Raw genomic sequence first — 18,399 nt, 5'->3', positions numbered from 1 at the left:
TGGGTTTTAACTAATATCTAAAGAATTTATATCCTAAAAATTACTGTTTCAAGAATTTAATTTAAAAATTACTCACAACCTCATATTATTAATGGAAGATTAATTTTCTAGACGAATTAAAAATTTAAATAAAAAATTTTTTTAATTTTTTAAAAAATTATCTGGATTCACCAACAAAAAAACAATAAAACCGACCCCTCGGACGTCATTGACTGCAAACTACAGTTTATTTTGGCCCGAATATCTGAAATTTAATTCAAAACCTTTTGGCTTAAAACAAATTTTTTTGAAATAGAAGTTTAATATTGATTTTATTGAAAAATCCCCCTTTTCATCAATTACATCTTTGATTCTTACATAATTTTCAAACATCATTCCCAATTAAGCCACGCCCACAAAACACAACTCGCATTTTGTCTCCCAATCCATCATTCTCGATCAAATTCGGAAAAATCATTCTCCGAAAAATTTCGGAACTTTGCAAAAAAGGGGCGGGGCTTATTTTTAACAATATAATATTGAGCTTAACTGAAAGATTTTGAAAAAAAAAACATTTTTTTATTAAAAAATTTTCTGTTTCACAAGATTCGATTTAAGTAAGGTACGTATGCACACAGAAAGACGGCTGGATAGGCAGGAGTTTTTTTTTTCGGATATATATTTAAAAAAAACAATTTTTAAGTAATAGATATTTTCACAAAAGGCACATTTCTAGGAACATTAAATAAACAGCTTATAAAATTAAAATATTGCTAGAAGTTCATTTGAATGTGTTTTGGACAAATCATTACTCAAAGTAAAACAGTAAAATATTTACTGTAAGCAAAATCGCATCGTTCTCAGCAAAGATTGCATCATACACTTAAAGTAGTCTCTGTGTATCTGGTGACACGGAGGAAAAAATTTTTTTGAAAAGTGATTCATTTTTATAAAATATCGAAATGTTTTCAAACAGAATTTCAACTCTCAATAATTTTCCGTTTCGGAGAAGGTGCACGAAAATATTTTTGTTTCATATAATCAATTTTCATTTTTAGAAGGTTTTTTTCTTAACCATCATTCATTGAATTTCTCGATTTTTTTTCGGAACCTGCAAGGATGTAGAAAAATGATTCTTACAAAGTTCTAAAAATTTGAACATACTTTTGAAAATTTTACTGTTTCCCATTATCTATTTAGGTTTGTAACTTATACAGAATTCAATGTTATAGATCCATCAATTTCAAATAAAACGGAACAAATCGTTTAAATAAATAAAATCACTGTTTCAGGTGGTTTATTTTAAAATATGTTTTACTTACATTAGGAAACACTTGTTACAACGAGTGATTTTTATATTGGCAAATTATTATTGTTTCAGTATAACCAGCCATATTTGTAGCATTCGTTGAAACAGGAAAAAAAATTCAAAAATAAAACCGGCAAAATGTCTCTTAATCCATCATTCATTCATTCAATTCTGCATTTTCCGAAATTTTTCGGAGATTTCCGAAAAAGGGGCGGAGCTTACATTTTTTCATGAAAATTTACTTTTAAATTTATTGAAGAGCATTAAAAAAACAGCTTGTATGTTTAGTAGTTTTTTCTCTGATTGATTTTAAAAGTTTTTATTTTAATTTTTAAATAAAACAAATAGGCAGCGTTTCATTGGAAATATGAAAACGTTAATATTCCAAGCGTTTTATATTAGAAATTCTAGAAGAGAACTGTCTTGGCCAAAAAAAAGTATCAAAACAGTTTACAGTTTCGAAAAATTTGGAATAAGTTTCAAGTAACAGAACATTTTTAAAATATTCGGTTTCAACAAAAAATTTTATTTGTTTTTTTTTGTTTCAAAAGTGTCAAATAATCTCTCGTTCATTATGCAAACTGGAAAACGAAATATGCCTTAAAATTGTGAAAAAAAAGTTATATACTGAAAGCATATAAATTAAGTATCCATCAGGTTCTAAAAACTGCTTAATTTTTTCCAAAATGCGTTTTTTATTGAAAAAGACAATGTTATTATTTTTCGAATAGTTATTAAATGTTTTTTGTTAATCGGAATTTTTAATACGTACTTCACAAAATATTCCAAATAATTACAGTACGTTAGCTTTGAATATATGTTCGAAAACCGTCTTCTAATCCATCATTCATTCAAATTTTGAGAAATAATTTTCCGAAATATCACGGAGTTTGCGAAAAATGGAGCGGGCTTGAACTTTTTTAAAGTATTTACAAAAATTATTATTTATTGCTTCCTTGGGGGTATTTGCAAAATAAATTATTTTTCGGGATTTTTCATAATGCCTACCGCTATGTTGCTTACCTGCTTTATGACATTCCACTACTAACACTCCCGCCTGCCTGATAGCTACTCATATATCTACCTACCTGCCTACCTGGTGCCTCTATGCCTAACTATTGCCTTTCTTCATTTCGACGGTAACTCGGAGTTTTGATATTTGCTCAGTGTAGCTACCAACACCTTTTTAAAGATTTAAATCAAAAAATATAGAAATTATTTTTCGGCAGTAGGCATGTGGTAGGCAAGCACATTCGTGACAAGTTGATTCACCAAAAACATCATCAGACCAAATCTGGGCGGAGCTTGAGCATTCCACCTTTACGTCCGTGTTCTCGGCACGTTTTCAACGAGGCGTGCTCAGCTCCGGATACCGTATCCGATTTCTCAGAAGCCTCTAAGTTTCCCGTGCTTTCTTGTCAAATTGATTAGGAAATGATTCGGATTTTCTGAATTTTTGAAAGATTTTTCGGTTTTTTCAGTGATTTCAATCGGAAATTCGGAGCCGGAAATGCATTAGGAAGGGGCTAATAGCTATAAATTGACACGGGAAATTCAGATTTTTCATTCATTTTTCACACATTTTCTGTTACTTTTTCTCAATGATTTTTTTGTGTTTCCATTTTTTTTCCTTTAAAAAAATTCTGTGTGGAAATATTTTCCGCAAAACTTTATTTTTCCAGATGCTCTCCAAACTAGTGCTCACCACTTGTTTGTTGCTCACAATTTCGGGATCCTCCCAGGCCGCTTCAATGGAGGAAATTCAGTCGGAAAAGTTTTGCGAGAAGTTCCCAACACTCCACATGTGCCGACTGAAAGAAGAGCTGACAGGCAGTTTGGTCGAGTTACAGTATCTTTTGCAAGATGGTGAGTCGGCTGGAATATTTTTTTTAGTTGGACGTTGTTCGATAGTTCCTCTAGTTTGAGAGATTTAATGGAAAATGTGAAATTTCTTGAAAAAAATAGTTGTGAAAAGTATAGATTTTTTAGGATTAGAGCACAATATTAAAATTGTAAATCATGAGTGATAGAAATTCGACTTTTTTTCTTTTTTATTGGTAGTTTTATAGAAAAACGTTACTAATGAATTCAAACTCTCAAGTCGTTATTTCTCGTTTTCGTAAAACGGAAAAAAACATTAATTTTAACGTTTAATTTTAATTTATCACGTTCTCTTGAAGAATCTTAATTTTATTTTACCGTTTCAAGCCTTTCATAAAGATGGTAATGTTTCCTCATTCTAATGATGACTCTGTAACGTCGCATTTCAGAGAATATAGAAATATTTCAATTTTTAGTCCGTGAAAACAACCATGATAATAATAAAACGAATTTTTTTTTAAGTTCGTGACTACTTCGGTCACATTTGAAAATTTTTCGTAGCAGCAAAAAAATGTCTCGTTGTTTAAAATTATTAATATTATCCCACCGCAGATTTTTTTAGGTTTAGAGCATTTTTTTAGAGCTCAGAGCATTTTTAGAGCATTTATGTAGGTCGGGTCTGTCATCCAAATAAAATAAGAAAACGATGAAAAAAAGCTATGAAAAAGTCAAATTTCAACCTAATTTTTCTGAACCTTTTTTCATTTTCTATTTTGAAATTCTACTTTTTTTCGCATATAAATTTGGTAATTGAAAAGAATTGACTGTGAGACCCCTAAAAATGAAAAATGTTACAAAACATTTGAAACAGTGAACTTTTTTTTTGAAATTTTTTACAGCATCATTCCCGGAGCTATTCTACTAAAGAATCTTTTATAAAAAAACTTTTTAACTTTCAGGAATCAACAATCAACAGCAAGCCGGAGCTCAAGAGGTACAAAAGAGAAAGAGCGCCTTTGTCAGATTCGGAAAGAGATCTGCTCCAGAGGAAGAGGCTATGGTATGTTAAAAATCCCATTTTGTAAGCCTCCAACTTTTTTTTTCAGGAAATGGAAAAGCGTAAATCAGCGTTTGTCAGATTTGGAAGATCATTCGGAATGGAGCCACAGATTACTGAAAAAAGAAAGAGCCAGTACATTCGCTTTGGAAAATAATTTTTTTTTTTTGATTTTCAAATTCCCACCATTTATTCCTTTTTCAACCAACATTTTGAGCAACTCCTACTCTCTTGGGTACCAATATTTCTCTAAATTTACAAAAATTCACAACCCCCTGTTAAAATTCCCAGTTCGTGAATTTTCCTTCTAGTTTTTTTTCCGAGAAATCTTCCTCCGTGGGCTAATAATTTTTTTCTTTTTGGTGTGGACAACTTTTATTAATTGACTGAATGTGTTTGTCAATCGGTGTGGCGATGACACCCCAAACCTCCACAATCCTGTTTCTTGATCAGCTTGAAATTGAGATTTGAATAAAACTGACTATTTTGTTAGACTGGTGACTGCTGGAAAATGTTGTTTCAACTTTTTGATGAATTCTTATAAAAATAGCAGCTGAAAATTGATTGTGAAATTGTGTGTTTCAGAGTGTAGTTGAACGTTTGCAGCATCCTTCATCGGCCGGGTTTCAGCATAAGTGGCCGCACCCCTTAGGAGACGGACCCTGTCCAAATTTAAAATCGCGTGATCCTTGAAAATTTCGGTTACTATGTAGTTTTCAGGCATTCAGGAAGATAGTGGAGATCCAATTGACATTGAAAACTTCATGCAGAAGTAAAAACTTACTGTTTCACTTTGTTTTTATAATTTCATATACTTTTCTTTATAGTTTCTTTGTAGTTTTCTTAGAAAATAAATACGAATACTTTAATAGTCTCAATTTTTCCGAGAACAAAAAAAAACATTTATTATCATCTTTGAGACAGAACAATTGAAAGAACTAAAACCAGAGAAGAAATGTGGGTAATTTGATACAAATTGAATATTTTTAGTACTCAAAAAATACGACCAATACACAGAAACAGAAAATAAATAAATCAGGGAAAATGATTAATTAAACTTATAGGAAAGCGATTCCGAAGCCGGATGCTCAATTGTGTAGCGAACTGGGAGAAGACGATGTTGGCCGGGTGCCAAAATGACACACCATTCAAGATTATGGTCTTTGTTAAGACGAGCATCTGGTGGAGATGAGTTCTTGGAGGAAGACGAGCTTTTGATCTCCGGAGACACGATAGAAACCTGGAACTGAGAAAATTGTCTGCAAGGTCAAGGGGTGAACTCTCGGTCACTTGCTCACCAACCTAGCACACTACCACTGCGCCAATAACCCGCTTTTTTGTACTAACTACATTTCTAACTAATTGCAAGAAAAATGTTACCTAGTTTCATTCTTTTGAAACAGAAGCTCAAAACATTTTCCAAAACCGAAATGAGGTGTGGTAGTTGGGATTTGGCGGGGGCGGCAGGGGTAGTTTCTTCTCAATTTTAAAACTTTCAGATTTTGTAAAATTTTATCTACTTTCTGCGCTCTAATGAAAATAAATTTAAATTCTCACCTTAATCTTGTCATCATGGCTTTTTGGAATCTGCTCCTTTACCGTAATTTTTACACTTTGACGAACTTTTGCACTGCGGACACTGATCAGCTGCTCGTGAGTCATTAAGGTACTTTTTGACATGAACCCCACCTGAAAAAATGAATAGTAAGTTACGAGTAATTAATTTGGAGATTTTTTTGGTTTTTCAAACATTTGAAACAGTAATTTTTTTGAAAATTAAGAAGAACGTATTTTTCCCATTTTTTGAGCAGTAACTATGACATAAACATTTTTAATTATAGATCGCATATTAAACGCATGTCAAAATTGTACCAGTGGAATTTAAATAATTTTTTCATCATTTTCAAAAATTTTGAAAATATCTTATTTTCATTAAAGAGCTTTTTGGAAAAGACCTTGTTATTTAAAAAATTATTGATCGAAAACGTTTTGGAAAATAACGAAAATTTGAAACCGTAATTTTTTTTTCTTCAATTTTTCTAAATTTTCTTACCTGATCATAAGTCACTGTTGGTGCTTTGTATTCAACTTTCACCGACGGATCGACTCCCATATTACACCGAAATTCCTCTCCGGGAGACACCAATCTCAAATGGGTCTGTAACAACAAATGGGTACTGTAGATTTCGCGGCGAGACCCACATACCTTTGTCACAAAACAGTTATTGACGTAAACTGCGGCTGCCCCGGGGAGCAGTGGAAGTTGAGATGTATTTGTGATCAGAGCTGATAAGTAAGCACTTGTTGAACGAGAAGGTACGGTTTCGTGGGAGAATGCGCAGGAAAGCTCACTCTGAAAAATAATTGTTTATAATTTTTGAAAACCCAGCAATTCCTAGAATTTACTGTTTCACAACTTTTTAATATTTTATTAAAAACAATAAATAAAATTATGATTTTCAGTTTATTCTCTATTTATAGTTTTTTTTCAAAAATAAACGAACGTTTGAATATTAACGAAACAATTTTTCAAAATAAATTACAGTTTCAAAACTAAAAAAAAGTGCTTTTGCTTTAGAAATAGTTATTTGTTCCATATATTACCAGAAAACGATAATTTTTCAAAATTAGATTTTTCAATAAAAAAGTTTCATTGTTTTTCCATTTTTCAATATTACTCAAAAAGTTACTGTTTCAAAAATTATTCAAAAATATGTTCGAACTAAAAACTTCAATTTTTTGGCTGGCCTAACCATAATTTTTGCTTATAAAAACTTGATATACATATATAAAGAAAACGAGAAACTTTACCAAAACACAATTAAAACAAAACAATTTTTCAAAAAATCGCTGTTTCACATAAATTATTTATCAAAAATTTTTGTTACTTCGATAATATGTATTACATATTATGATCCATCATTCTATTCGGCTCTCGGCTCGCGCCGAGAGCCGCACATCAGTGCTTCATATACTTAGAGTTCAATAAGAAAATCTGTTTTTCATCTAAAATTCGGATCAAATTGAATTAGAAAATTTCCCAATATTTCCACAGTTTCAGAAGCATTTCAATATGTTTTTTTGATGTTTCACAAAACTAATTGATTCAAAACTTTTGTTGGCAGTCGTGCTGCCAAACGTGCATGCACCTGTGAATCCAAAGTATAACAGCGGCCGACATTTACCGGCTTTGCCATTACCCAAGTTATAAACCAATCTTACCTTGGAAATCAGAAGCTTGTGTTCCACAGCGTTGCTCAAAATTGTGACAGCACGTGGAATCGAAAAACATGTGGATACCGTACTCTCCAGCGCCTGCGTACTAACACTGTTCTCCTCACTGCTCCGACTGCGAACTCCTCCATTATGCCATCTGTGCAGAGCAGCAGCATCAACAATCTCATTATAGTCAAAAGATCCAAATCCCATGTCTTCCTCCGACGGAACTGAAAGTGGAGCCTTTCTTCTAGCAGCCGACGATGCGTGATGTCTTCGGGTGCTTCTAGATGTGTTAAGTGTCGCTGAAAGTGTTGAAAGAGGCGGTGGAGAGCCTCCAAGGCTCGCCGAGCAAGTTGAAAGCACAATGTCACAGTCCTTCCAGTCGTCTCCAGTGTTTTGCTCCACGAGCCCATAATAGCACAGTTGGACGGATGCACCATTGTCCTCTTCCTCTTCGGCAGAGCTGGCTCGGATATCGTAGCATGGCTTCCAGGCGGCACAGTATACTTGGTAGGTGATGTAGAGTTCTACCTTGCCGGGCTCTTCCATTTCTACCACGATGCTGATGTTTCTGAAAAAAATTGTTAAAAAAATTTGAAATAAATTGAAATAAAAATTTTTTTGCAAAAATCACTGTTTCACAACTTTGTTATTAACTTTACTAATTATTTCCAATTAATGAATTAAGATCCAATACCAAAAAAATTTGGCTTCAAAAATTTGGCTTTTCAATTTAATTACTATTTCAAATTGCATAGTTTTGAAAATTCATATTCAGTTTTTCAATTGAGTCGATGTTTATAGTCCATATTGAATTTTTTGTTTGCATTCCTTGAAATTTTTAGGCTACTTTACTAGAAATTTTTGAAAAATGTCACTAAACTTTTTTTTTGATGGGAAAAAAATGTTTCAAATTTCCCACAATAAGTTGTGATATTTCTTCGTGTTCAATCCTGACTGCTTCAACTAATCAGTACAAACAAAAAAATGCGGAGAGCGTAGAATTTTCGGCGAGTCTCAAAAAATTGTCTGAAAAATCCCAAAATATTTTTATACAGCTGATTATTTTAGAAATATATTATTTGTTCGGCTATTGGACAAATGCGTCAAAAATCGTTCACATTTCAATAGAAAATTGAAAACTTACTGCAGAATATCTATCTATGAAAAAAACTTCAACTGGTTTTAAATGTTTCTAAAATTTTCTAAGAATTTCATGAATAACTAAGTTGTTTATTTCGATTTCTTACATTTCCGTTTGATTTACTAGTTTTTCCAATTGATAACATATTGATTTTCTACTATTTTTGAAGTATGAAAATCAATTTTGCAGATTCCTAACCAAATATAAGTTGAAAACTTTGGTAAAATTTAAATTAAATTCAAAATTTAAAAAAAATCTAACTAATTTTTTGAAAGTAGAATTTTACTGTTTCAAATTTTCCACAAAAAAATTTTCAAATATTTCATTTCTCAATTTTACAGTTTCAAATGTTATGTATGTGTAAACAAAATTATTGAGATCTCGATCAGACCCAGTTGGTTTAGTTTTCAAAAGTGTTTAGAAAAAATGCTGTTTCAAAGCATTATTAAGTTTTTCGAAAATTTATGTACTGAGATTTGAGTAAATTGAATAAATTTTAAAGAAAAACTACTGTTTCAAAATTGCATATGAAGCATTTTAAAAATATTTTTTCCATTGACTAAACGTTAACTATTACATCTCAAGACCCCTAACTCATCAAAAATCACAAGAATGTTTCGGTTGCATGCCTAATTGTGTAATCACTTTTTCCGATCTCTCCCCCTATTTCCATCTAAACATACCCCCACCCTATTACCCCCCCCCCCCCCATTTATACCAAAAAAAAGTTCAGTAATCCCTCGCCCCGAATGATAATGATAATGAGAACAGGCCTATCACATACATATCACTTCATATCAACTTTTTTGTGGCCAAGGAAGTCTCCCCGCAGCGAAACAGGTTCAAAAGTTTTTTCTGCACTCGCTGGGACGCCAAAGCTTTCCGAAAAAGGTGGAACTGAAGGAGGGGCTCTTTTTTTTCAATGGATTGCGCATCGCTTAGCAAGTACGAAGATGTTTCGTGTTATAAAAGAGATGAAATGGGACGATTTGTGAGTACATTCCAGCCAGCCTCTTCATTAATTTTATTTTTTTGGATTTTCTAGCGGTTACTTTAGATGTATTCTTGTTACAGCTGAAACAGTTTTTTTTAATTGAAGCACCTTCATCAATTGTGCACTAGGTTTTTATAGCAAATGTGTAGTCATAAGTTTGCTGAAACAGCAATCATCCAAATTGTTTTCCTTTCCGTAACTTGTGATGAATTATTAAAACGGTGAAAATTTTTCTGAATGAATAGTTTTCAAAAGTTTTAGTATTGAAACATTTTTTTCATTAGCCAGAATATTTTTGAGAAAACTATTCCAAATTCATAAAATTATTGAAACAGTAACAATTTTTGTAACTTTTTTTTATTTGACAATCATTAGTTCAATTTGTGTAAAGAAACCGTTTTTTGGGCTACTGTCACAGTACTGAAACGTAGAATTGTCTCAACAATTTCAAATATTCACTAGAATAAAGCTTTCTGATTTTATTTTTATTGAGTGAATATCGGGTAGAAACAGTAAAATGCATTCATAAATTCATTTTTTTAATTAAAAAGTTGAGAACACTTTTTTGTTAGACTGGTGAAACAGTAGCATTTTCAAAAATCCATTCACTAGGAAAATTTTCGATTAATTATAATTACTATTGCAGTATGTTCATTTAAACATTTGCATTATTGCAGCAATATTCCACGACGATACGATTTTCGATTTTGTCTAGTTTCTATGAAGTTATTCAATGAGAACCGCTAAAATTGTAAAATTAATAAGAAAAATTAAAATTCGGAAAATTTTTCAACAGTTCAATTTTTTCCTCAAAAATTTTGATTATGCAGGTTTTCGATTTCTTGATAATTAATTTTAAATTTTTTTCAGAAAAGAATCAGAGGATTCATTAGAATCAAAAGTTGCAATTTTAGTGCAGTTAGTGAAAATTTATTTATTATTTATTTTTAAGTGCAGTTAGTGAAACAGTAAATTTTTTTCCAAAAAAATTCTTCAGTAAATCGTTGATTTCTTTAAAAAAATGACTGGTAGCAGTACTTTATTTCATTTTCAACAATACGTTAAAACAAGGAACAATTTTGAAAAATTCGTTAAAAGCAGAAAAGGAAGCGTTTTTCTACTTTAAATTTTTTTACTGTTTCAGCAACTGAATTTAATGATTTAATGATTTTCGAGTTACTCTAGCATTTGTATCAGTCATTTTAAATTTGAAAGATGTACTTTCGTGCATCGAAGGGAACTATTTATTTAGAATTAATGTAACAGTGATTATGTAAAATATTATTTAAGTAAGTTTATAGCAACAAACTGATTGATAGTTAACAATTTAATTTGGCGTATTAGTGAAGCAGTACGTTTTTTTTTCATTGAAAAAGTAATAGGCGCTTGTCATCTACTCCATTCAGAAATTAGAAAACCCAGAAAATGTCGGTTGCCATTTTTTGGCCTGATTATGCAACAAGTAACATTGTACAAGTAGAGTTCACAATCAAAAGCTTCAAAATTTTGAAAAATTTCTGAAACAGTGATAACTTTTTTCAGTTTTCTTTTTCTAATTTTCTGACCTGACCCCTCCCACCCTCATCAGGTTTTTCCAGAACCTTCCACCATGGACGAGGACCGTCAGTCTGTCAAGAAATTCGCCTTCTTCGGAATCGCCGCCTCGACGGTCGCCACTCTTACAGTGGTCATGGCAGTTCCAATGCTTTGCCTCTACCTTCAGAACATTCAATCTGGACTTCAAGACGATTTGACTTTCTGCAAGTCCCGTACAGACTCTCTCCGCGGAGAGTACACTCGGCTCGCCGCTTACAGAGACTCTGCTGTGGCCACCCTTCGCCAGAAGCGTTCCACCAACGAGAAGTGCTGCTCTTGCGGAACTGGAACCGCCGGACCAGTTGGAGCACCGGGAGATGATGGAGCTCCAGGATCCGACGGAAAGGCTGGAAAGCCTGGAGTCAACGGAAAGGATGCCGATGCCCAGCAGATCCCAACCGCCGACGATTTCTGCTTTGAGTGTGAGCCATCTCCAGTTGGACCACCAGGACCACCAGGACCAAAGGGACCAGACGGAGAGTCCGGAGCACCAGGAGAGCCAGGGCCAGCCGGCCGTCCAGGAAACAAGGGAGCTCCAGGACCAGCCGGACCAGTCGGAGCCGATGGAGAGCCAGGAGAGCTTGGAGCACCAGGAGCACCAGGAGTTCAGCGTACCGTCGCATCGCCAGTCGGAGAGCCAGGAGAGCCAGGAGAGCAAGGACCAAAGGGAGAAGCCGGACAAGATGGACGTCCAGGACAGCCAGGAAGACAAGGACCACAAGGAGAGCCAGGACAAAACGGAAAGGATGGAGAGCCAGGAAAGGACGGAGTCGACGGAGAGCCAGGAAAGCCAGGAGAGGACGGACCAAAGGGATCCTGCGATCATTGTCCACCACCAAGAACTGCTCCAGGATATTAAGGAGGAGTTTCGCGGATTTTCTAACTTATTGCCTCTTGTTCTACTCGGGTTTTGCACCGATTTTGTATAAACGACATAATTTTCTTTTGAATTTTTATATTTTAGCAGCCGACGTTTAAATGGAAAGATTAGAAACATTTCACGAGTGGCTAAGTCGAACATTTTAAGTATAAGACAAGAAACCTTACTGGCGATATTTTTGGCAAGACGAACAAATAATTACTCTCGGTGGAAATTTTTGCAGCCGACACTTTGTGGGAGAAAAACCACCCGTAAGATGTCGGCTTCTAGAGTTTCAAGCTTCTTGCACTCGTGTACAGTTAATTCCCACCTCTTAATCGAATCATACTCTGCCAGACATCTTAGCTGATCCAATTGTCTGTCCAAATGATCAATCTTCTCCGAAAGCTGTTCACTCTCCCGCTGACGCTTCCGCAACTCTTTTTTCATATCTCGCACGGCGTCTCCTAAAACAAAAGTGGCTTTTAAAGCGTTAATTTCTCAATTCACTCGCCATAATATCCCAGAAATTTAGCCAGGTTATCCAATGACTCGTGATTAAAAAAGAAGCCAGTGGACATTTGATTTTGGCTCATCGCCAACGGATTCGGCTCCTGGCCAGTGACTGTGTGACGGCGAGTGAGGTGGGGCTGGCTCCCGGAAGCTGGAATGCTCGAAGAGCATTGGCCCGAAAAGCCCATTGAAGCCGGGCCGGAGGAAATCTGGAAAATTAAGTTTCAAAGCGGATGTAAGCAGTAGAGTTGAATTGTTCGTCATAACGATTAAATGGAAATTAAACGGAATAGATGTTGCATGTGAAACAGCTTTTTTTTCGTGAACTGAAATTTTTTTTTCCAAATATTACATTTTCAGACTGCTGGTTGAAAACAGCTTTTGAAAACAAGTTTTGCTTTTTCAAACCGTTTTTTTATTTTCATAAAAATCAATATTTGGTTACCTTAATTTTTCCAATGTTCAAAATCATTCTTAATTTTTTAACCGGAAAAAAAAACTTTTTTAAGAACAATTGCGCAAATATATCTGAAAAATTTCCTGGTATTTGAAAACTAGATGCAATGGTTACTTTTTTTTTTTAATTTTTTCAGTTTTGAGGAAATATCTGTGAAATTAAGTATCTAGAATTGATAATTGGATGTTTTAAAATTTTCAGAAAAAGTTTTGGTGAAGCTTTGGGCTTTTCCTGATTTTTTAAAAAGAATTTCTGTATTTTTTCTTTTTTAAGTTTTTGGTTAGGAAAATATAAATAGAAAAAAGCAATTGATTTTGCAAGATTTGTCTAATATTCGAAAACTAGTGAAAATAGTTACTCTTGATTGTTTGTTGTAAAAGTACACACACAAAACTTTTTTGACTGTTTTAACAAACTGACAAATTTTGTAGTAAAATAGGTGGTTTTGATCGGAGAGTGCGTTTAGTTTTTCAAAAAAACTATAAATCTTGTAAAATGACAAAAAGAAGTTGTTTTCCAAAACTTGATATATAAATTTAAAAAAAAATTTCAGACGTCCACACTTTCAAATTGACTCGGAAACATTATAACAAAACCGAAGAAAAAAAGGTTTTGAAAAACATTTTTGACTGTTTCAACTAAACTTTATAGTTTGGTCCGAAAAAAACCATATTCTTTTAATGTCACGCTGAAGTAAGAAACAACAAAAATTAAGCTAAAATTTTTCGGAAGTTTTCGAAAATTGCCAAGTTTTCTTTTATATAATCCAAACTTGAAAAATGTGGGAAAGTTGAAGTTAATAAAAAATTCAGTTAACAAAATTAACAACAAAATTTCGCGGTGGGTTTGAGAACAAAAATTTATACATTTTATGATTTTGTGATCCAAATTTTTTGGGGGATGGAAAAAATCGAGCTTCTGAAAATAGTTATTAAAATGATAGTTCCTGAAAACGAAATGTTTTTTTCAAAATTTCGACTATTTCAGATAAGCGTCATATTTTGGACTGAAATAGTTAAATTTGATCAAATGAAGCATTATTAAAAATTGAAAATAAGCCTAAATTGTGCTGAAATTTGTAATACTCCACACTTCAAGTACATATATCACAAAAAATTGTCAGTTGAAAAAATATTTCGAAAAAGATCTTTAAAACCGGAAAACATTTCTGGTTGGCAATCAATTTTTCAATGGGTTAGTGGAATTTTTAGGAAATATTTGATAAATTATTCAACTTCACATATTTAGACTGTTGCTATACAATCTTTGATTTTGGATCAAAAATGTTAGGCAGCTAAATTGGTATCCAATGTTTTTTCAAAAAGTGCAAAAAATATATATTTGAAAGAATAAATAGATGTCCTTGAATATTTTAAGATACGTTTAAGACCTGAAACTGCAATTTTTATTCTAGTTTCCACAATTTCGAATACTGATCCCCCCCACCCTTTTGCAAAATTTTCCCAAAAAACCAACCTGCGCAGCCACCCCATCAAGCACGTCGATTCGCTTTTTGATCGAACAACACTCGTCCTCAATTGCAAATCGCTCATTTTCTACTTCAATTTTCTGTCGTTCAATTTCCACAATTTTGTCTGTTTCGTGTGTCATATCCATTGGTACTTCCTGATATTGAACCTCTTGAATTAGGACACCCCTACCGTCAACTCGTACTGATTGGCGTTCGATGACTGCGGAGACATTCTGGAATTAGTTTTTGATGAATCTGGTAGATAGAAAAGTTTTCGAAAAAAATTGTGTTATTTTGGAACGCCCGATATTTTTCGAGTTGGAATAAGTTTGACTGATCCCTGAAAGTGCAACCAGTAAGATGTCGGGTGCGAATCCCGGAAATGTCGGTATGTCGCCCGCCAAATAATGTGCAACCCGACATTAAATGGGTTTGCTTTGTTGATGTTAAAATTTTTTATTAGCACCCGACACCTGCCGGGTTTGGGTCTTGCCTCACCCTTTTAACTGTAAAAAGCAAACCCTTTGCGAACTATTTTCTCATTTTCCCATAACTTCTCTAAAATTTCATCAGAACCTGAAACTCCCTCCAATCACATAAAACCCCCCAATCAGCAAAAAAACTGTTTCGCGTGGGTTGCAGAAATTTAGAAAAAGTTCTCCTCGCTCCTTATCAGAGTCACTTTTTGATTGCGATAAGGGATTTCCATGAAATTGGGAGTTTTGGGTGTAAACAGAAATTTAATTTTTGGAAAATAAAAATTACTGTTTCAGTGAAAAGACTTCACACTTTGAAGATATTTTGAAAGCGATGGCAAAGTTGCAAAGGTAGATGAGAAAAATGTTGTTTTGAAAAATAAAATTAATTCGTGAATAAAAAAATTTTTTCTAAGTTCATATAAAAATTGCGGTTTTCAAATTTTTATTACCATACTAACGCTGGAACTTTATAAGACAAATTTTTCTCATCTAGCTTCCCTTACAGCTGTTTCTCAAAAAAAAAAGCAAAGTACAACTCGAAATTGATAAAGTATCACCCCACAAAAACCGACATTTTAATCTGATTTCTGCGAAACCCACTCCGCTAACTCCAAAAACAAGCAGGAATTTCTCCGAAACGTGCTCTCTCAGTTTTCAGAGAAACTTCAACTGATAACCGTGGTGTTGAACTGGCTGTATATGTCAAATTGGAGGCGCGCGACGCGGTCAACTTTGATAAGGAAAGGTGATTATTTTGGAGAACTGGAAAATTTTGGGAACTTTCGGAAATTTGATTAATGGAAAAGTAAATTGACAGTGGTAATTTTATGTATTTTTGCAAAACCTTTTGTTTGGAATTGTATTATTAGGTTGGTCGAAAAGTCTTTGCAAAATTTTTATTTTTTTTTGGAAGTAGTATTTTTTCAAAGCGAACAAGATTCAATGGGTAATATATTTACCATTAATGCCTATGACTTCTTGCCAACACAACGGAAGTTGAACAGTACGCTCCGCCTAGAACTCCTGCGATTAGGAGGCAAAGAAGTCGTCCAACCCCGTTTCGACGACCTTTCGATCATGAAACTTCTGCCCGGCAAGGTGATTCTGGAGTGAGCGGAACAGATGGTAGTCAGTAGGAGCCAAGCCCGGCGAATACGATGGGTAAGATAAAATTTGGATTCCGACTGTCTGGAGCTTATGGCGGGTCTTACAAGTTGTATGCGGTCTTGCGTTGTCATGGAGCAGCAACAACTTTGATCCTCTAGGGCGATGTAATCGATGAGCATGGACCATCTTTTCCAATTAAATGCAGTATAGGCCAGCGTTGATTGTAGCAAAGTCTGGAAGAAGCTCTCTGGAAATGACACCCTTACTGTCCCGCCCAATTGAGAGAAGCACTTTTTTCCGTGAAGTTCTAATTTGAGGTCAGGTGTCGCGGTTTCCTCGACCGGGACCCACTCTTTTTTCCTGGTATGGCTAACATACAATACCCATTTATCATTTCCAGTAATGATATCCTTAACCCAGTCCGTTGTTCGTTTCCTAGTGAGCAGCGAAAGAGAGAGGTCACAAAACAATTTTTCTGAGAATCGGGCAAATTGTGAGGAACGAGTTGACCGAACTTTTCTACCCTTCCGGTTTCGTGGAGATGGTTGATGATGGTTTTTTGGGGATGCTTGAGAGTCGCAGAAAGTTCGCGGTTCGTTGCTCTTGGATCATCTTCCAGGGCTCTCGAAATATCCTCGTCGATATTCAAACGAGAGCGATCTTATCTTGGTTTATCATCGAGATCGTAGTTCTTTTTCGTGAACTTTTCGAACCAAAACTTCATGGTATTATAGGTGACAGAGTTCTTGCCTAACACTGCACACATGTTACGACGAGCTTCGTTGCAATTGCAGATTTGGGGGAACTCGTACAGAAAAACCCATCGGAGGGCGTGACGTTCGGCGAGCAAATTCTCGGTCATTTTGAACAGCACCCAAAAGTTTTTTTAAATATATTAAACATGCACATTACGTACTATGCAAATAAAAAAACAGAATCAGAAAAAAATGAATTAACGCTGAGAAATGAAGATACAAATTTTGCAAAGACTTTTCGACCAACCTAATATTTTACAAAAAGGAACCATATTTTTAAAAACAAAGTGAAACAGATTTCGGGCATTTCAGATTTTTTTTGTAGATGAAAACACACATTTAGGGAAAAAAAAATATTCGCACACGAATAGTTGTTTCTGTGCAGCCGACATCGTAGAGGCTCGAAAATTCATTCACCCTGTGAGCTGTCAGCTGCAGGTTATTGGCTAAGTCACATCTATCGGATCTGGCTACGAATTTAAAAATTTGTATACCTCAATGTTGTGGTGGTTTGCAAATACCGATTTAAAAGGTGACAATATTCAAAAAGAGAGCAAAACAGTGGAATTTTTTGCCCGTTTCAAATAGTTATTATGAAAAACTAAATGTATTTGTTACTAATCGGCACATAACAAATGTTGAATTATAATTTCTTAAAATTTTTTTTCAAGTTGGGACTGTACCCCGCAGCTCAAATTATCAGCCCTACTGCGCCACGTGGCCAGTTTTTGTTAAAGCATTTAATAATTTTCAACTTTTTTTCGGTGATATCACACTATTTATAGACTTATAAAAGTATCAAACATCACCCAATTTTTATCATTTTTTTCCTCGGTAAGGTTTTGATTCCGAGAAAAACAATATGGAAAATCAAATATTAATCACCAAAAATTAAGATTAAAATTTCTAGTAAATAGTTATGGAAAAAATGCAAAATTGCAACAAAAAAATTTATATAAATACGATTTGAAGCAGAAAAATTAGATTTTCAAAAACTCTGCATGATGGCCGAGAAAATAAAAACTTCGGCCACCATTTTTTTTCACGGTCATTTTGTAAATTTGAGTTTACTCGGGTTCAACAGTTCATTAAAAATTTTTCGAAATTTCTAAAATTTTTGAAACCGATTTTTTTTTTTTGAAAGTTCTCCCCAAAAATCAAACTTAAGTTTTCCAACCTGTCTTTTCTTTTCCGATACTACTAATACTTTAATTTTACGCATTTTCGTCTGACATTTTGATAAGTAATGTGCCATACGAGGAAGTTGTCTCGGGGGCTGACGTAATGGTCATTTGATGGTCAGTTTTTTGCTTCACAGAAAATAGGATTTTTAGCAGTTTATGCAAATACACAACTAATTTTATAGAATGGCTAATAACTTTACAGAAATTTTGAAACAACAATATTTTTCTTAAAACTTTTTTTTTCAATTTCCTTACAATTTCTTGTACCCACCTGTATGATAATTTCCTGATTCCCTTTTGGCAAGTCTACCGTAACCAGACGCTTCACCTCTGCCCGGTCTGAATAAACTATGACGGATTTTGTGGCCAGCTGTGATGCTTCGAAGAGGTGCGGAGCACAGCCCGGCTGCTCGACGATCATTTTGTGAAGTTTATGATCTGCTGGAAAGCTTAAA

General features: G+C 34.1%; 3 protein-coding genes and 48 non-coding genes across 52 annotated transcripts; 32 read left to right on the top strand and 19 right to left on the bottom strand.

The window, feature by feature from the left end:
- The first annotated feature begins 89 nt into the window (after window positions 1–89).
- On the top strand, window positions 90–110 carry 21ur-15430. The gene has a single exon (NR_068349.1).
- Window positions 93–113, top strand: 21ur-3778. Its single transcript, NR_068348.1, has one exon.
- A 1,090-nt stretch (window positions 114–1,203) lies between these two features.
- Window positions 1,204–1,224, top strand: 21ur-8541. Its single transcript, NR_068347.1, has one exon.
- Window positions 1,207–1,227, top strand: 21ur-11704. The gene has a single exon (NR_068346.1).
- A 100-nt stretch (window positions 1,228–1,327) lies between these two features.
- Window positions 1,328–1,348, bottom strand: 21ur-15412. The gene has a single exon (NR_068345.1).
- Window positions 1,349–1,842: 494 nt separating this feature from the next.
- 21ur-11286 lies at window positions 1,843–1,863 on the top strand. Its single transcript, NR_068344.1, has one exon.
- Window positions 1,864–2,970: 1,107 nt separating this feature from the next.
- flp-17 (FMRF-Like Peptide) lies at window positions 2,971–4,658 on the top strand (the record flags this gene model as incomplete). The annotated part of the gene is made up of 3 exons (NM_070650.5): window positions 2,971–3,154; window positions 4,069–4,169; window positions 4,216–4,658. 3 exons carry the CDS (start codon window positions 2,971–2,973, stop codon window positions 4,321–4,323), a joined length of 393 nt encoding a protein of 130 aa, NP_503051.1. The 3' UTR covers window positions 4,324–4,658.
- 21ur-7573 lies at window positions 3,350–3,370 on the bottom strand. The gene has a single exon (NR_068343.1).
- On the top strand, window positions 3,532–3,552 carry 21ur-2713. The gene has a single exon (NR_068342.1).
- On the top strand, window positions 3,535–3,555 carry 21ur-12283. The gene has a single exon (NR_068341.1).
- 21ur-3217 lies at window positions 3,913–3,933 on the bottom strand. The gene has a single exon (NR_068340.1).
- On the top strand, window positions 4,652–4,672 carry 21ur-13915. The gene has a single exon (NR_068339.1).
- A 322-nt stretch (window positions 4,673–4,994) lies between these two features.
- 21ur-6071 lies at window positions 4,995–5,015 on the top strand. The gene has a single exon (NR_068338.1).
- A 41-nt stretch (window positions 5,016–5,056) lies between these two features.
- Window positions 5,057–18,385, bottom strand: C52D10.3 (DUF4140 domain-containing protein; the record flags this gene model as incomplete). 2 transcript variants are annotated; one of them, NM_001313023.2, is made up of 9 exons in its annotated part: window positions 18,216–18,385; window positions 14,425–14,652; window positions 12,493–12,700; window positions 12,310–12,445; window positions 7,389–7,956; window positions 6,373–6,519; window positions 6,220–6,324; window positions 5,724–5,855; window positions 5,057–5,406 (listed from the first exon to the last, which is right to left on the bottom strand). In NM_001313023.2, exons 1-9 carry the CDS (start codon window positions 18,363–18,365, stop codon window positions 5,215–5,217), a joined length of 1,866 nt encoding a protein of 621 aa, NP_001299952.1. In that variant the 5' UTR covers window positions 18,366–18,385. The 2 variants fall into 2 exon arrangements, with proteins under 2 accessions (NP_001299952.1, NP_001299951.1); NM_001313022.2 differs by lacking the exons at window positions 5,057–5,406; window positions 5,724–5,855; window positions 6,220–6,324; ... (1 more) ...; window positions 7,389–7,956; window positions 12,310–12,445 and having other exon boundaries at window positions 12,485–12,700.
- Window positions 5,122–5,142, bottom strand: 21ur-13922. Its single transcript, NR_068337.1, has one exon.
- On the bottom strand, window positions 5,861–5,881 carry 21ur-9889. Its single transcript, NR_068336.1, has one exon.
- On the bottom strand, window positions 6,117–6,137 carry 21ur-9367. Its single transcript, NR_068335.1, has one exon.
- 21ur-13512 lies at window positions 6,618–6,638 on the top strand. Its single transcript, NR_068334.1, has one exon.
- On the top strand, window positions 6,754–6,774 carry 21ur-12686. The gene has a single exon (NR_068333.1).
- On the top strand, window positions 6,755–6,775 carry 21ur-10563. Its single transcript, NR_068332.1, has one exon.
- Window positions 6,902–6,922, top strand: 21ur-8600. The gene has a single exon (NR_068331.1).
- Window positions 7,063–7,083, top strand: 21ur-8034. The gene has a single exon (NR_068330.1).
- Window positions 7,164–7,184, bottom strand: 21ur-9896. Its single transcript, NR_068329.1, has one exon.
- Window positions 7,268–7,288, top strand: 21ur-10574. The gene has a single exon (NR_068328.1).
- 21ur-4381 lies at window positions 8,065–8,085 on the top strand. The gene has a single exon (NR_068327.1).
- On the top strand, window positions 8,172–8,192 carry 21ur-7057. The gene has a single exon (NR_068326.1).
- 21ur-258 lies at window positions 8,337–8,357 on the top strand. Its single transcript, NR_068325.1, has one exon.
- 21ur-2631 lies at window positions 8,915–8,935 on the top strand. Its single transcript, NR_068324.1, has one exon.
- On the top strand, window positions 9,005–9,025 carry 21ur-9237. The gene has a single exon (NR_068323.1).
- On the top strand, window positions 9,086–9,106 carry 21ur-1340. The gene has a single exon (NR_068322.1).
- 21ur-8554 lies at window positions 9,627–9,647 on the bottom strand. Its single transcript, NR_068321.1, has one exon.
- Window positions 9,792–9,812, bottom strand: 21ur-5677. The gene has a single exon (NR_068320.1).
- On the bottom strand, window positions 10,042–10,062 carry 21ur-15700. Its single transcript, NR_068319.1, has one exon.
- On the top strand, window positions 10,207–10,227 carry 21ur-2736. The gene has a single exon (NR_068318.1).
- 21ur-1376 lies at window positions 10,285–10,305 on the top strand. Its single transcript, NR_068317.1, has one exon.
- On the bottom strand, window positions 10,425–10,445 carry 21ur-843. The gene has a single exon (NR_068316.1).
- On the top strand, window positions 10,704–10,724 carry 21ur-684. The gene has a single exon (NR_068315.1).
- 21ur-2624 lies at window positions 10,979–10,999 on the bottom strand. Its single transcript, NR_068314.1, has one exon.
- Window positions 11,133–11,978, top strand: col-138 (Nematode cuticle collagen N-terminal domain-containing protein; the record flags this gene model as incomplete). Its single annotated transcript, NM_070647.6, has 1 exon — window positions 11,133–11,978. The coding sequence occupies one exon, from the start codon at window positions 11,133–11,135 to the stop codon at window positions 11,976–11,978; it is 846 nt and encodes a 281-aa protein (NP_503048.1).
- 21ur-6476 lies at window positions 12,736–12,756 on the bottom strand. The gene has a single exon (NR_068313.1).
- On the bottom strand, window positions 12,993–13,013 carry 21ur-7251. The gene has a single exon (NR_068312.1).
- On the top strand, window positions 13,398–13,418 carry 21ur-2637. Its single transcript, NR_068311.1, has one exon.
- 21ur-14931 lies at window positions 13,622–13,642 on the top strand. Its single transcript, NR_068310.1, has one exon.
- On the top strand, window positions 13,625–13,645 carry 21ur-14111. Its single transcript, NR_068309.1, has one exon.
- On the top strand, window positions 13,974–13,994 carry 21ur-1812. The gene has a single exon (NR_068308.1).
- 21ur-3826 lies at window positions 15,231–15,251 on the top strand. Its single transcript, NR_068307.1, has one exon.
- Window positions 17,257–17,277, bottom strand: 21ur-4240. The gene has a single exon (NR_068306.1).
- On the bottom strand, window positions 17,258–17,278 carry 21ur-8340. Its single transcript, NR_068305.1, has one exon.
- Window positions 17,382–17,402, top strand: 21ur-4534. The gene has a single exon (NR_068304.1).
- Window positions 17,820–17,840, bottom strand: 21ur-6150. Its single transcript, NR_068303.1, has one exon.
- 21ur-9774 lies at window positions 18,094–18,114 on the bottom strand. Its single transcript, NR_068302.1, has one exon.
- Window positions 18,386–18,399: the final 14 nt, after the last annotated feature.

This window comes from Caenorhabditis elegans, chromosome IV (genome assembly GCF_000002985.6).
Source record: "Caenorhabditis elegans chromosome IV".
Lineage (NCBI taxonomy): Eukaryota > Metazoa > Nematoda > Chromadorea > Rhabditida > Rhabditidae > Caenorhabditis > Caenorhabditis elegans.
The sequence above is the reverse complement of the archived record's forward strand: the minus strand, read 5'-3'. Positions and strand labels throughout refer to the sequence as shown.